This window comes from Nycticebus coucang, chromosome 3 (assembly GCF_027406575.1).
Source record: "Nycticebus coucang isolate mNycCou1 chromosome 3, mNycCou1.pri, whole genome shotgun sequence".
Lineage (NCBI taxonomy): Eukaryota > Metazoa > Chordata > Mammalia > Primates > Lorisidae > Nycticebus > Nycticebus coucang.
Window position 1 is genome coordinate 94,307,819 of NC_069782.1, and position 13,622 is coordinate 94,321,440.

Sequence of the window (13,622 nt, forward strand, 5' to 3'; positions counted from 1 at the left end):
ACATTTAGCAGCTTCTCTTTGGCTGATCCAATTGTCAACATCAGTACTCTTGTGCCTTGGGGCCACTAAATAAGGGTTACTTGAACATAAGCATTGTTAATACCGTGACAGTCAGTCTGACAGTCAGCCTATTAAGTGACTGGCTGACAGGCAGTGTCTACATTATAGAAACACTGGACAAAGGCATTATTCACATCCCAGGCAGAATAGCAGGAGATTTTATGGTACTCAGAATGCCCATGTGCTATTTATTTGTTTATTTATTTTATTATTTTTTAATTGAATCATTTGTACATAGATCATAAATACATTTATGCCATTATGGGATTCAATGTGTTGATTATTTGTACAAATTGGAGTGCTTACATCCTACTAAACAACATAGCCTTCACCTCTTTTACCCAATTACAGGATTAAGACATTTGTGTTCTACACCTGATAGATCCAACTTGTACTTGCAATATGCTCCATAGGTGTGGTCCCCCTACCAACCCTCCCTCTATCGACCCATCCCCCTCCCTTCCCCTCTCCCTCCCCTTCCCTCCTTCATCCTAGGCTATAGTTGTGTTTCATTTATCATATGCTTGTGTGAGCAGTTGTAAATTGGTTTCACAGTAGTGCTGAGTACATTGGATTTTTTTTTCCATTCCTGAGATACTTTACTAAGAAGAGTATTTTCCAGCTCCATCCATGTAAACATAAAAGAGGTAAAGTCTTCATTTTTTTAATGCAGCATAGTATTCCATGGTATACACATACCACAATTTATTAATGCCTTCATGGGTCGATGGGCACTTGGACTTCTTCCATGACGTGGCAATTATGAATTGAGCTGCAGTGAAAAATATGGTGCAAATATCTTTATTGCCAAATGATTTGTGGTCCTTTGGATATACACCTAGAAGAGAAATTGCAGGATCAAACGGCAGGTCTATATTTAGATCCCTGAGTGTTCTTCAAACTTCCTTCCAAAAGGAATGTACTAGCTTGCATTCCCACCAGCACTGCAGAAATGTTCCCTTTTCTCCACATCCACGCCAACATCTGTAGTTTTGGGATTTTGTGATGTGGGCTACTCTTACTGGAGTTAGATGATATCTCAGAATAGTTTTGGTTTGCATTTCTCTGATGATTAAAGATGATGAGCATTTTTTCATGTGTCTGTAGGCCATGCACCTGTCTTCTTCAGAGAAGTTTCTGTTCATGTCTCTTCCTCACAATGAAATGGGATCACTTGTTTTGTTTTGTTTTTAGTAATTAGTTTGAGTTCTCTGTGGATTCTGGTTATTAGATCTTTGTCGGAAATACAACTTGCAAAAATCCTCTCCCATTCTGAGGGCTGTCTATTGCTTTACTTAGTGTGTTATTGGCAGTGCAGAAGCTTTTTAATTTGATCAGATCCCAGTAATGTATTTTTGATGTTGCTTCAATTGCCTGGGGTATCCTCCTCATAAACTATTCTCCCAGGCCAATTTTTTCTTTTTTTTTTTGTGGTTTTTGGCCGGGGCTGGGTTTGAACCCGCCACCTCCGGCATATGGGACCAGCGCCCTACTCCTTGAGCCACAGGTGCTGCCCCTTCAGGCCAATTTTTTCAAGTGTCTCCCCTTCACTCCCTCTAAGAATTTTTATTGTTTCATGTCTTAAGTTTAAGTCCTTTAACCAGTGAGAGTCAATTTTTGTTAGAGGAGAAAGGTGTGGGTCCAGTTTCAGTTTTCTACAGGTCGCCAGCCAATTCACCCAGCACCATTTGTTGAATGGTGGGAATCTTTCCCCCAATTTATATTTTTAATAGGCTTATCAAAAATCAAATGATAAGTGTCTGGGGTCACCTCTTGGTCTTCAATTCTGTTCCATACATCTACCTCTCTATTTTTGTGCCAGTACCATGCTGTTTTGATCACTATCAATTTATAGTATAGTCTGAAGTCTGGTAGTGTGATTCCTCCTGATTTGTTTTTATTTCTGAGTAATGTCTTGGCCATTCAAGGTTTTTTCTGTTTCCATATAAAACGAAGTACTAATTTGTCCAGTTCTTTAAAGTATGACAGAGGCGCTTTAATAGGGATCGCATTAAATCTGTAGATTGCTTTAGGTAGTATAGTCATTTTAACAATGTTGATTCTTCCCAGCCATGAGCATGGTATATTTTTCCATTGGTTGACATCTTCAGCTATTTCTTTTCTCAGTGTTTCATAGTTCTCTTTATAGAGATCTTTCACGTCCTTAGTTAGATACACTCCCAGATATTTCATCTTCTTTGGCACTACTGTAAAGGGAATAGAGTCCTTGATTGTTTTTTTCCCCTTGACTATTGTTGGTATATATAAAGGCTACAGATTTGTGAGTGTTAATTTTGTAACCTGAGACGTTGCTGTATTCCTTGATCACTTCTAGGAGTTTTGTAGTTGATTCCTTGGGGTTTTCCAGGTATAATATCATATCGTCTACAAAGAGTAACAGTTTGATCTCCTCTGGTCCTATTTGGATCTCCTTGATTGCCTTCTCTTGCCTGATTGCAATGGCTGAGACTTCCATTACAATGTTAAAAAGCAGTGGAGACAGTGGGCAATCATTGCCTGGTTCCTGATCTGAGTGGAAATGATTTCTCCCATGTGCAATTTAAAACTTGTGAATTATTCCTGGGATTTTCAATTTAATAATTTCAGACCACGGTGGACCAAGGTTGACTGAAACTGCAGAAAGTAAAACCACAGATAAGGGGGACTACTATATATGTATATACATATATATATGCATATGCATGTATATGTAGAGTGAGAGAAAGAGGAAAGATCTGTTGTTGTAACTTGTCTTTAACCTAAAATTAATTTGTCTTTAACCTAAAATTATGTCAAAAACATTTTTCTTTTCGTTTCTTTTTTTTAGACAGAGTCTTACTTTGTCGCCCTTGGTAGAGTGCTGTGGCGTCATAGCTTACAGCAACCTCAAACTCTTGGGCTTAAACAATTCTCTTGCCTGAGCCTCCCAAGTAGCTGGGACTGCAGGTGCTCACCACAGCACTTGGCTATTTTTTTTTTTTTTTTGGAGACAGTCTCAAGCTGTCGCCCTGGGTAGAGTGCTATGGCATCACAGCTCACAGCAACCTCAAACTCTTGGGCTCAAGTGATTCTCTTGCCTTAGCCTCCCAAGTAGCTGGGACTACAGGTGCCCGGCTATTTTTTTTTGGTAGTAGTTCTCATTGTTTTTTGGCAGGCCTGGGCTGGATTCGAACCCACCAGCTCCAGTGTATGTGGCTGGCACTGTAGCTGCTGAGCTATAGGCGCTGAGACTTGTCTATTTTTTTTGAGACAGGGTCTCACTCTTGCTCAGTCTGTTCTCAAACCTGTGAACTCAGGCAATCCAACCATCTGGACCTCACAAGTTCTGAGATTACAGGTGTGAGCCACCACGCCCAGCCTCAAAAACATTTTTCAAGATACCTTATTAAGATCATGCAAAGTGACACCACCATATTACACACCCACTACAATAGCTTAAATCCAAAAGACAGACAACGAAGGATGTGGATAAACTGGAATCCTCATACATTACTGGTAGGGTTGTAAATTGGCATTGCCAGTTTGAAAAACAGTTTGGCAGATTCTAAAAGAACTTAACAGGCTCAGCGCCCGTAGGTTACAGCGCCAGCCACATACACTGAGAGTGGAGGGTTCAGACCTGGCCTGGACCCACTAAACAACTGCAATAGCCAGGCGTTGTGGGGGCACCTGTAGTCCCAGCTACTTGGGAGGCTGAGGTGTTATGGGGCAAGATAAGGACCACTGACTCAATTTAGAAGTCTAAAAAGGATTCTTTTATTAACTGCGGGACTGTCTCAGCAAAGTCTAAAGCAGACTAAATGAGAGAGCATTGAGGGGTCTAAAGTTGGGGTTTTTCTAGTCTAAAAGTTGGCAAAGGGCCAAACAGGTGGGCTGAAAGTTGGCAAAAGAAGCAAAAAGCAAGCACGGGGTCACAATGACACTTTTTACAGAAGTGAACCTTGCAATTTAGCTGATTAGCAGATAGGTAACATAAAGGTCATATAAAGCAGACCTGGCAATTAGTGAATAAGTAAAACAATTTGTCACAGCACTTAACTTGTTAACCCTCATTGTGACAGTACTTGGCTCATTGGTTCTTATCTTGTTCTGTCTGGCCCGATCCAGACCAATCTAAAAGTAATGGTACTTGGCATCATTTCATTTATCTCTTTTTCCCCTTCCTCCTACCTGGAGGTGGTGTGAGGCCATTGTGAGGCCACTGGCATCCATCTTATGGGGGTGATGAGACAGCTTGACACCACGGCACTCTACCAGGGGTGACATAGACTCTGTCTCAAAAAAAAAAAAAATCAAAAGAACTAGACATACATTTACCATATATCCCAGCAATTCTACTTCTCCATACCTAGCCAAGAAAAATGAAAACATGTCTACACAAAGATTTTCATGTGAATTTTAATCACAAAATTTAATAATCCCAAATTGGAGACATTTTGAATGTCCATCAGTAAATGAATAAACAAAATGAGGTATATTTATACAATGGAGTACTAGTTAGTAGTTAAAATGAAATTCTGATGTAACAATATGGACCAACCTCAAAAACGTGCTAAGTCAAAGAAGTAAGGCATAAAAGACTATTTCTATTATATAATTCCATTTATTTGAAATAAGGAAAACTATAGAGACAGAAAACAGATCAATGGTTACCTAGAGCGAAGGGTAGACTCTGAAAACAAGCATGAAACTGACATAACAGAACTTCTTGGGGTAATAGAAGTCTTCTAAAACTGAATTCAGGAGATGATTGCACAAGTGAACCCTAAAATGAATGAATTTCATGGTATGTAAATTATACCTTAATATAGCTATTTTAAAAAGGCAATGTAACACCCCTCTCAATGAGGAACTGGACTATTCTATATTGGTGGGGCAATGGGCTACTATCCATATAAAAAATAATTAATTCTTGGGAGGCGCCCATGGCTCAAGGAGTAGGGCACCGGTCCCATATGCCAGAGGTGGCGGGTTCAAACCTAGCCCTGGCCAAAAACCACAAATAAATAAATAAATAAAAATAATAATTAATTCTTTACCTTATATCTCCCCCCAATTCTAACTGCTGTACAGACCTAAATCTTAAAGCTTTAGAAGAAATATAGCAAATACCCCTGTGCCCTAGGGATAGGGAAGATTTTTTAGAACTGTAAAAACACAAGCCAAAAATAAAGTATCAATAAATTATCTGGGCAGTGCCCGTGGCTCAAGGAGTAGGGCGCTGGTCCCATATGCTGGAGGTGGCGGGTTCAAACCCAGCCCCGGCCAAAAAAAACCACAAAAAAAAAAAAAAAAAAAGAATAAATTATCTACTTTAAGGTCAGAAACTCCTGTATAAAAAAGACATAACAATAAAGTTTTAAGGGCTTTGTTGTAAACATTTGCAACATTGTAACTAACAAAGTATTAACAAATAGGTTATATAAATAATTTCCACAATGAGGGGAAAAACTCCACAAATGACCTGATTTAAAAATGAGCACAGGGTAGGAAAATGCAGTGTGCTGATGCGGAGATTATAAAAGTCAATACATGGATGACAAGAAGATCTGCATCACTTATAAGCATGAGAATGCAATTTACAATAAAGATGTGACAGAAATTCACAACCAACAGATTAGCAAAAATTAAAGCATGGTATTACCATCTTTGATGAGAAGTCATAATTGCTAGTAGATATAAACTGGTATATCCACTTTTAAGTGCAATGTGGCATTATTTAGTCACATTCATATCTACAATTTGGCAATGTCATATCTATATATAATCCTAAAAAAACTGAAGAAGAGATGTATAAGAATTGTTTATTTCAGGGATGTTTATAATAGCAAAAAAATTCTTTTTCAAAATCATTTTGGCTATTCTGGATCCTCACGTTATTGGGGGTGCTGCCTCCCTATAGCAGGAGAGAAACAAATATGGTAGAAAGGGAAGGGTTGGGAAATCTGTGGCTTTGAGGACATTTGTGACCTTCCTGGTCCTTTAAGTGAGGCCTTTCGACTGAATCTAAATTTTACATAACAAATCTTTTTATTAAAAGGGATGCAGCAGAGAAAAATGAAGCTTTTCTTGTTGCCTTTGGTGCTTAAAAAAGAATGATCTGGCTTGGCGCCTGTAGCTCAAGTGGCTAAGGTGCCAGTCACATACATAGGAGCTGGTGGGTTCAAATGCAGCTCAAGCCCACCAAACAGTAATGACAACTACAACCAAAAAATAGCCGGGCATTGTGGTGGGCACCTGTAATCCCAGCTACTCGGGAGGCTGAGGCAAGAGAATCGCTTAAGGCTCGGCACCTGTAGCTCAAGTGGCTAAGGTGCCAGCCGCATATACCAGAGCTGGTGGGTTCGAATCCAGCCCGGGCCTGCCAAACAACAATGACAACTACAACAAAAAAAATAGCTGGGCGTTGTGGCGGGCGCCTGTAGTCCCAACTACTTGGGAGGCTGAGGCAAGAGAATTGCTTAAGCCCAGAAGTTGGAGGTTGCTGTGAGCTCTACACAGGGTGACAGCTTGAGGCTCTGTCTCAAAAAAAATAAAAAAAGAGAATCGCTTAAACCCAAGAATTGGAGGTTGCTGTGAGCTGTGATGCCATGGCACTCTACCCAGGGCACTTTGAGACTCTGTCTCAAAAAATAAATAAAGAATGATCTTAAAATCCGAAGGTCACAAGTTCCCATTTCACATGGACTAGAACTGATCAGAAAATTGGACTGGATATTCTCTAAATTTCCTTCCTGCCCACATATTCTCTGGCTCTTATATTTATGTATTTAAGTTTTTCCAAGTGAATACTCTGAGTGCATACTCTGAGTAATTTATTATATAACAAATTTGTGAATTTAATAGTGGATTCATATTATCTCTTTTAACCCCTGAGTGTTTCAAATAAAGAATAATTATCAGTTGGGAGGAATAGTTAATGTCCTCATCTCCTATTTAGATCTATGTGGAAGTAAGACCAAGATCTACTTTTTCTAGTGCATAGGGATAGGATAAAGAGTTGTAGATAAAAACTTGGGTGCTGGAGTCAAATTGCATTGTTTTAAAGCCGGCTCCACCAATTATTAGCTTCATAACCCTGGCAAGTTATTTATCCTCTTTGTGCCTAGATTTCTCTCTCTGTAAACTGGGAATGATAAATAATAGTAGTTATCACCTAGGTCTTGAGGATTAAGAATGAACAAATGTGGGCGGTGCCTTGGCTCAGCGGGTAGGGCGCCGGTCCCATATGCCGGAGGTGGCGGGTTCAAACCCAGCCCAGGCCAAATTAAAAAAAAAAAAAAAAAGAATGAACAAATGTAAAGCACTTAAAACAATGTCATCAATGAAAACAATGTAAATCGCCTAGTAAGAACTATGTAAGTGTTAACTGTTCTTAACAGAATGACTTCAATCCTTTAAAAGGAACAAATGACTCAAGATGCTATCAGAAAACAATGAGAGACCAAGCTGTCTGTAAGCCCTCTCAAACAAAGGAGGAATTTTTAAAAATGGTTCTATCACCTTTCATTTTCTAGCTTTCCCTTTGAATTCGGAAGTTCTTAACTGGAAAGGTATAGAATCCTTAGCTTAGGGAGAAATAGTTGAAGTAAGGTAGTTTTTCTATCATGTTTGTGACTTGTCTTTATCACCAGCTGCTGCACTTTTTTTCAGGCGGGACGGCAACTGGAAGCTGAGCAGGCCTACAAGTATACAATAAAGGTATGACACAGATGCTGCTATCATTTGTGTGCACCACACTGAGTTTGGGGAAGTGGGAGGACGGTACTGACTTAATTCAGGACTTCAGAACATTTCATGATGTGAATATTTTTCTTCAGGATTTTCATGCCATCTTTGCCATTATTATGGAGTTTCTGGGTTTGAAACAATAACCTATTACCATGGGTGATCTTGCTTCCAACCTTTAGAGAAGCTATGGTTTTAAGAATCAGTTGATCTGAATTTTGGTTCTAATTTTGCTATCAGCTTACTGTGTTGGGCCGAGCATGGTATCTCACACCTGTAATCCTAGCACTTCAGGAAGTTAAGGCAGGTGAATCACCTGAATAGTTCAAGACAGCCTGAGAAGGAGCAAGACCCGTCTCTACTAAAAGCAGAAAAAAACCTAGCTAGGCATTGTGGTGGGTGCCTGTAAGTACCAGCTACTCAGGAGGCTGAGGCAAGAGGATTGCCTAAGCCCAAGAGTTTGAGGTTGCTCTGAACTATGATGCCATGGTACTCTACCCAGGGTGACAAGAGTGAGACTCTATCTCAAAAACAACAACAAAACGTAGTGCGTTAACCTTTCTGGGTTTCATTTTCCTCATGTGTAAGATGCAGGGGCTGGTTTAGTCCAGGGGTTAGCTATATTTTTCTTTAAAGGCAAAATAGGAAATTGTTTAGGGTTTGTAGGCCAAAGTCTTTGTTAGCAATACTAAACTCTACACTAAAAGCAGGCAGAAATGACATATAAGTGAATGGTGATGTTCCAATACAACTTTACTTACAAAAACAGGTGGTAGGCAGCATTTGGCTCAAGAACAATCTCTGGTTTATTCTATTAGTTATGAATTGCAAGTAATTTGACTGGAAAGACAGTGACTTAATTTTTTTTTCTCTTCTAAAGAAAGGTCCAGGGTGGTACCAGAACTCCACAAGGTCATGAGGGACCCAATATCTATCTTTTTGCTCCATCAATTGTAGCATGCAGTTTCCATCCCTCACAGTTGAAAAATAGCTTGAGTACCTCCACCTACCAAATCCATGTTTCAGAGAAAAAAAGGAAAAAGGGCCACGTTACAGCTATTTCACTTATTCTTCTTCTTTTTTTTTTTTTTTTTATTTCAACTCTGTGCCCAGGCATAAGAGACAAAGGCACTCACTTCTCTTTAGAGTCTCACCCAATGACTTTAGTTTAACATTTCATTGGACTACAGTTGGTCATATGACTATTTCTAGCTGCAAGGGAAGCAGCAAAATGTAGTTTTTTAACTGATTGTGTTGCTGCCCTGAAAAGAAATCAAGATTTTGTTAGTAAGAGAAAATGGGTATTCAAGGCTACTCTTTGTTTCTACTACACATCTAGATTTTAAAAATAAATTCAGATCTAATATAAGCCTATGATTCCTGTGTCTCTGATTACTTGCTGTCACTTGCCAAATGAGAATACTATACACACTAGCCCAGGGATGTAGTTAGTAATATGAATACTTAAAAAAAAACTTTCATAAAGTTATTTTATTAAGAAATGTAGAAATCATGAGTGTTCACATTGCTTGATGAATTCTCACAAAGGAAATATATTCATGTAACCAATTTTGGGGGGGATTTTTCATGAAATAAAGAGAATATAGGAAGAACCACCACCATTCCAAGGAACTGTGTTCTTTAGCTGTGGCCCCACAAATGAGGGGTCTTCAAAGCCACATACATAAGTCAGGTATGACGTGTCCTTCCCTTTCTCCCTATCTCATGTAGCTGAAATTGAAAAATGAGGCTCTGCTTGCAGAGATCCACACGGTACAGGAAACTGTTGGCTTTGGAAATCCATCTTTTTGACAACCTTCCAACTAAAGAATTTCTGTGTGGGACCCTGAGCTGCTTTCCTTCCCAGAGGAAGTTTCACCATTTGAAGCCTGGAGCTGGAGAACAAAAAAATCTTCACCATAAACAGAAACCCATTCACTTATTTCCATTGGCTATTTTATTACATGTTTTCCTGGTTGACCATAAAGTAGATTACAATAAAAAATGGAAATAAGAGACCGAAAATTCATTGGTGTGGTTCTGGAGTTAATGTATACTGAGTTAGATTTACTGTATATTGAGTATTACAATTTTACTACTGTTTTTTCTTTTTTTTTTTTTTTTTTTTTTTTTGGCCGGGGCTGGGTTTGAACCCGCCACCTCCGGCATATGGGACCGGCGCCCTACCCGCTGAGCCACAGGCGCCACCCGTTTTTTCTTTTCTTAAATTGTGTATACATGGCTTGGCGCCTGTGGCTCAAGCGGCTAAGGCGCCAGCCGCATACACCTGAGCTGGCAGGTTCAAATCCAGCCCACCCGCCAAAAAACAGTGACAGCTGCAACCAAAAAATAGCCAGGCATTGTGGCAGGTGCCTGTAGTCCCAGCTACTTGGGAGGCGGAGGCAGGAGAATTGCTTGAGCCCAGGAGTTGGAGGTTGCTGTGAGCTGTGATGCCAATGCACTCTACCCAGGGTGACAGCTTGAGGCTCTGTCTCAAAAAAAAAAAATTGTGTATACATTTTTTTGCACCCTCTGTAGTTGTGTGATTTTATATATATTAACAATGATAGGCTCGGCACCTGTAGCACAGTGGTTATGGCGCCAGCCACATACACTGAAGCCCACCGGTTTGAACCTGGCCAGGGCCAGGTAAACAATGACAACCGCAACAAAAAAATAACCCAGCGTGTGGTGGGGTCTTGTAGTCCCAGCTACATGGGAGGCTGAGGCATGACAATCACTTAAACCCGAGTTTGAGGTTGCTGTGAGCTGTGATATGACCACACTCTAGCGAGGGAGACAAAGTGACACTCTGTCTAAAAACAACAAAAGAAAACCCCAATGATATATAGAGTATAGCTACTATATACATTGGGGTCATTATCATGGTTTCTGATGAAAGATTATCAGACCACTCCTGGAAGTCAGCTGCTAAGATCCCTGTCATGTACACTTAACTGAAACTTGGGAATTAAGGCATCATTTCCAAAGGTGGGCCTAGAGGAAGAATGCTAAGCTTGGGCACTGTATCAGCGCAAAGAGCATTCTGGCTGTGGCCAGGCGCTTTGTAACAACAGGGAACAAAAATGCTGAACAAAGAGGTTAAGTATTGACTCCCTCTGACCTCTGGTCTCTTCACGTGTGTTTACCACAAGGGGTCCACCAGGGTATCACTAGCCTATAATAGATGTGAAACGTGTCACCCCTGAGGCCACAGTCCAGGTCTAGATACAACATCATATTTTACCCCTTCTCTCCTGGATCACAGCACGGCAAAAGCAGGAATAAAGTTTTCCCTCCTTTATTTTTTAAAGTACGTATACTTCTTGGGAAAACAGGTGGGAAGGCGAGAGGCAAATCACTTAATAGAGAAGGATAAACTCTACACATTTATCCTCGTAATCCTTCTGTCTCAGCCCTAACTCTACCTCCTTTTTGAAGTCTTCCTGAGGAAAAATGCCTTCTCAGCTCCCCCCGCACTGTGTATAGACCGCCCTAGTTTTTTCTGGTCTAACCTCACCCTGTTCCCTCCAAACTGTGAGAGCCAGTCTGGGCAGGGACAGCGCCTCGGCCCTAATGGGTGCTCAGTAAACGTCTGCAGGATGGATGGATTTGTAGAGTATTCATCACTTCTCTTGACGCGCCTTGCCTTCCGCTACCACGCCTCACTCCAGCAGAACTCAGCCCCGCGAGGGATCGCGCAGCCACCACGCAGGACACCCACCGAAACTCACCCCTTTCGCGGCAGTTTAAGGTACGTTAGTGGTTCCGGTGTTGCCCTACGGGGAGCGGAAGCGGAAGAGGCGGGGCGAGTGTCCCTCACACTTCGGGAACCGGGGATTTTGGGGGGCTGGGGTAGCCGGCGGCCGAGTCTCGCAACGTTATGTGTTGACCGGCCGGGTTGGGAGCGGGGTGCCCTAACCTTGCTGCGGCCGCGGGCTGGTCCGTGCAGGCAGCGGGACGTTCCGAGGAGCCGCACGCCGGCCTCACCATGGTTCACCTCAGTAAGTCATCGGGACCCGGCCAGACCTTCCTTGGCGTTTGTGGGGACTTGGGGGTTCGGACCCGGAGGAGCCGCTCTCCCCAGGCGTGCTGGAGGCAGCCTGAGCCCGAAACGGCCACACTGCCGTGCTTTGATCTCTCTCAGCTTTTTTCCCACTTAGTCCTCGCTGAAATTCTCATCTCATGTTACAGATGAGGCAACTAATACTACGACAGAAGGTCACAGCTCGTAAAGGGCAGGGCTAAGCGGAGTGGGTTCGGGGTCGAGGAGGTCATTTCTGCCCGGAGTGGTTAAGAGGGGTTTCACGAGAAGGTGCTATCTAAGACAGATTGACAAGAATAGATTGGAAATATTTCCGTGGAAAAAGGGAGTTGTTCTCTCTACTTCATTTTACCCATTTTGTGACCTCATTTCTTGTTCACTAACCAGCTATTTCTCTACAGCTACCCTGTTCTGCAAGGCCTACCACGGGGGCCACTTAACCATCCGCCTTGCCCTGGGTGGCTGCACCAACCGGCCCTTCTACCGCATTGTGGCTGCTCACAACAAGTGTCCCAGGGATGGCCGTTTTGTAGAGCAGTTGGGTTCCTATGATCCACTGCCTAACGTCCATGGAGAAAAACTCGTTGCCCTCAACCTGGAGAGGATCCGGCATTGGATTGGCTGTGGAGCCCACCTCTCTAAGTCTGTGGAAAAGCTTCTGGGTAACTCAGCTCTGGTCTTACTTGAGGGGATTTTAAATTGAAATCAGCCCCAGAATCTTGAGAATGAAAAATGATTTTCATTTTCCTTCTAGGCTGCTCAGGCCTTGAATGAGAGCTGAAGTTGTGTTCTGTCATTTTGAATCTGGAGTCCTTTAGTGGACTCCTTTGTGAGACTGTTTGGATGTCTAGGGTTTTATGCTAAAAATGGGAATAGTGTGTTGATTGTGATCTGTCATTTTAACTTTATTTATTTTTTTTTTTTGAGACAGTCTCAAGCTGTCGCCCTGGGTAGAGTGCCGTCACGTCACAGCAACCTCTGACTGTTGGGCTCAAGTGATCCTCTTGCCTCAGTTTTTCTATTTTTAGTAGAGACGGGGGTCTTGCTCTTTTCCTCAGGCTGGTTTCAAACCCATGAGCTCAAGCTATCCACCTGCCTTGGCCTCCCAGAGTGCTAGGACTACAGGCGTCAGCCACCACACCCGGCTCAGTTTAACTTTTTTTTAAGCAAGGAGTATAGTGTTAGGAAGTAGATATCATCCGTGGTTGATGCAGTAAATTGGAGGAAGAATAGGCAGTAGTACAGAGTGTGATAAGTGAAGATCATGGTTTTACCTCCATACTCTGGGTCAGGTCTCAGACCTCTGTTCTGTAAGTAAGAGTTCCCAGGGTAAGTGGCTGTATTGTGTTTAATAAATGAAAATCTTTTGCTTTTAGGTCTTTCTGGCTTTTTCCCTTTGCATCCTATGATTATCACAAATGCTGAGAGACTGCGAAGGAAACGGGCACGTGAAGTACTCTTAGCTTCTCAGAAAACAGATACAGAGGCTTCAGCAACAGAAGCATCTCAGAAAACAGACACAGAGGCTTCAGCACAAGAAGCAAGCTGACGTCAATGAGCATAGCAGTGGGAACGGGGTCAAGGTTCTCCTAAAATACTTGTGCAGAGATCTTAAAATTGTTCTGTTTTGAGGTTAATAAATGGAGTTCTTTGAGTCACCCAGGCTCTTCTGATGTGGCCTGAGCAGGGCCCAGTGAGAGGTTTGTTCTTGGCTGACATAGAGCTGGGTCTAGGTACTGATTAGCTTTTTCAGGCTTTGTCTTGGAAAAGAAAGTGGCTATGGGAGGAT

General features: G+C 41.9%; 2 protein-coding genes across 2 annotated transcripts in view; both read left to right on the forward strand.

The window, feature by feature from the left end:
* The window catches only part of CFAP70 (cilia and flagella associated protein 70), a 116,977-nt gene extending 107,170 nt beyond the window's left edge, over positions 1-9,807 (forward strand). Inside the window, exons 27-28 of the mRNA XM_053586138.1 lie at positions 7,714-7,761; positions 9,520-9,807. Of these exons, the coding sequence (XP_053442113.1) occupies positions 7,714-7,761; positions 9,520-9,600 (129 nt within the window). The 3' untranslated portion in view covers positions 9,601-9,807. The remainder of the gene's footprint in view (positions 1-7,713; positions 7,762-9,519) is intronic.
* Positions 9,808-11,590: 1,783 nt separating this feature from the next.
* MRPS16 (mitochondrial ribosomal protein S16) lies at positions 11,591-13,491 on the forward strand. Its single transcript, XM_053586172.1, has 3 exons — positions 11,591-11,792; positions 12,235-12,495; positions 13,210-13,491. Exons 1-3 carry the CDS (start codon positions 11,780-11,782, stop codon positions 13,380-13,382), a joined length of 447 nt encoding a protein of 148 aa, XP_053442147.1. The 5' UTR covers positions 11,591-11,779; the 3' UTR covers positions 13,383-13,491.
* Positions 13,492-13,622: the final 131 nt, after the last annotated feature.

Bases quoted from the DNA above. Each gene is read 5' to 3' on its own strand.
- MRPS16 (XM_053586172.1), top strand. The intron at 12,496-13,209 runs GTAACTCAGCTC...TTTTGCTTTTAG, and splicing joins GTCTGTGGAAAAGCTTCTGG to GTCTTTCTGGCTTTTTCCCT.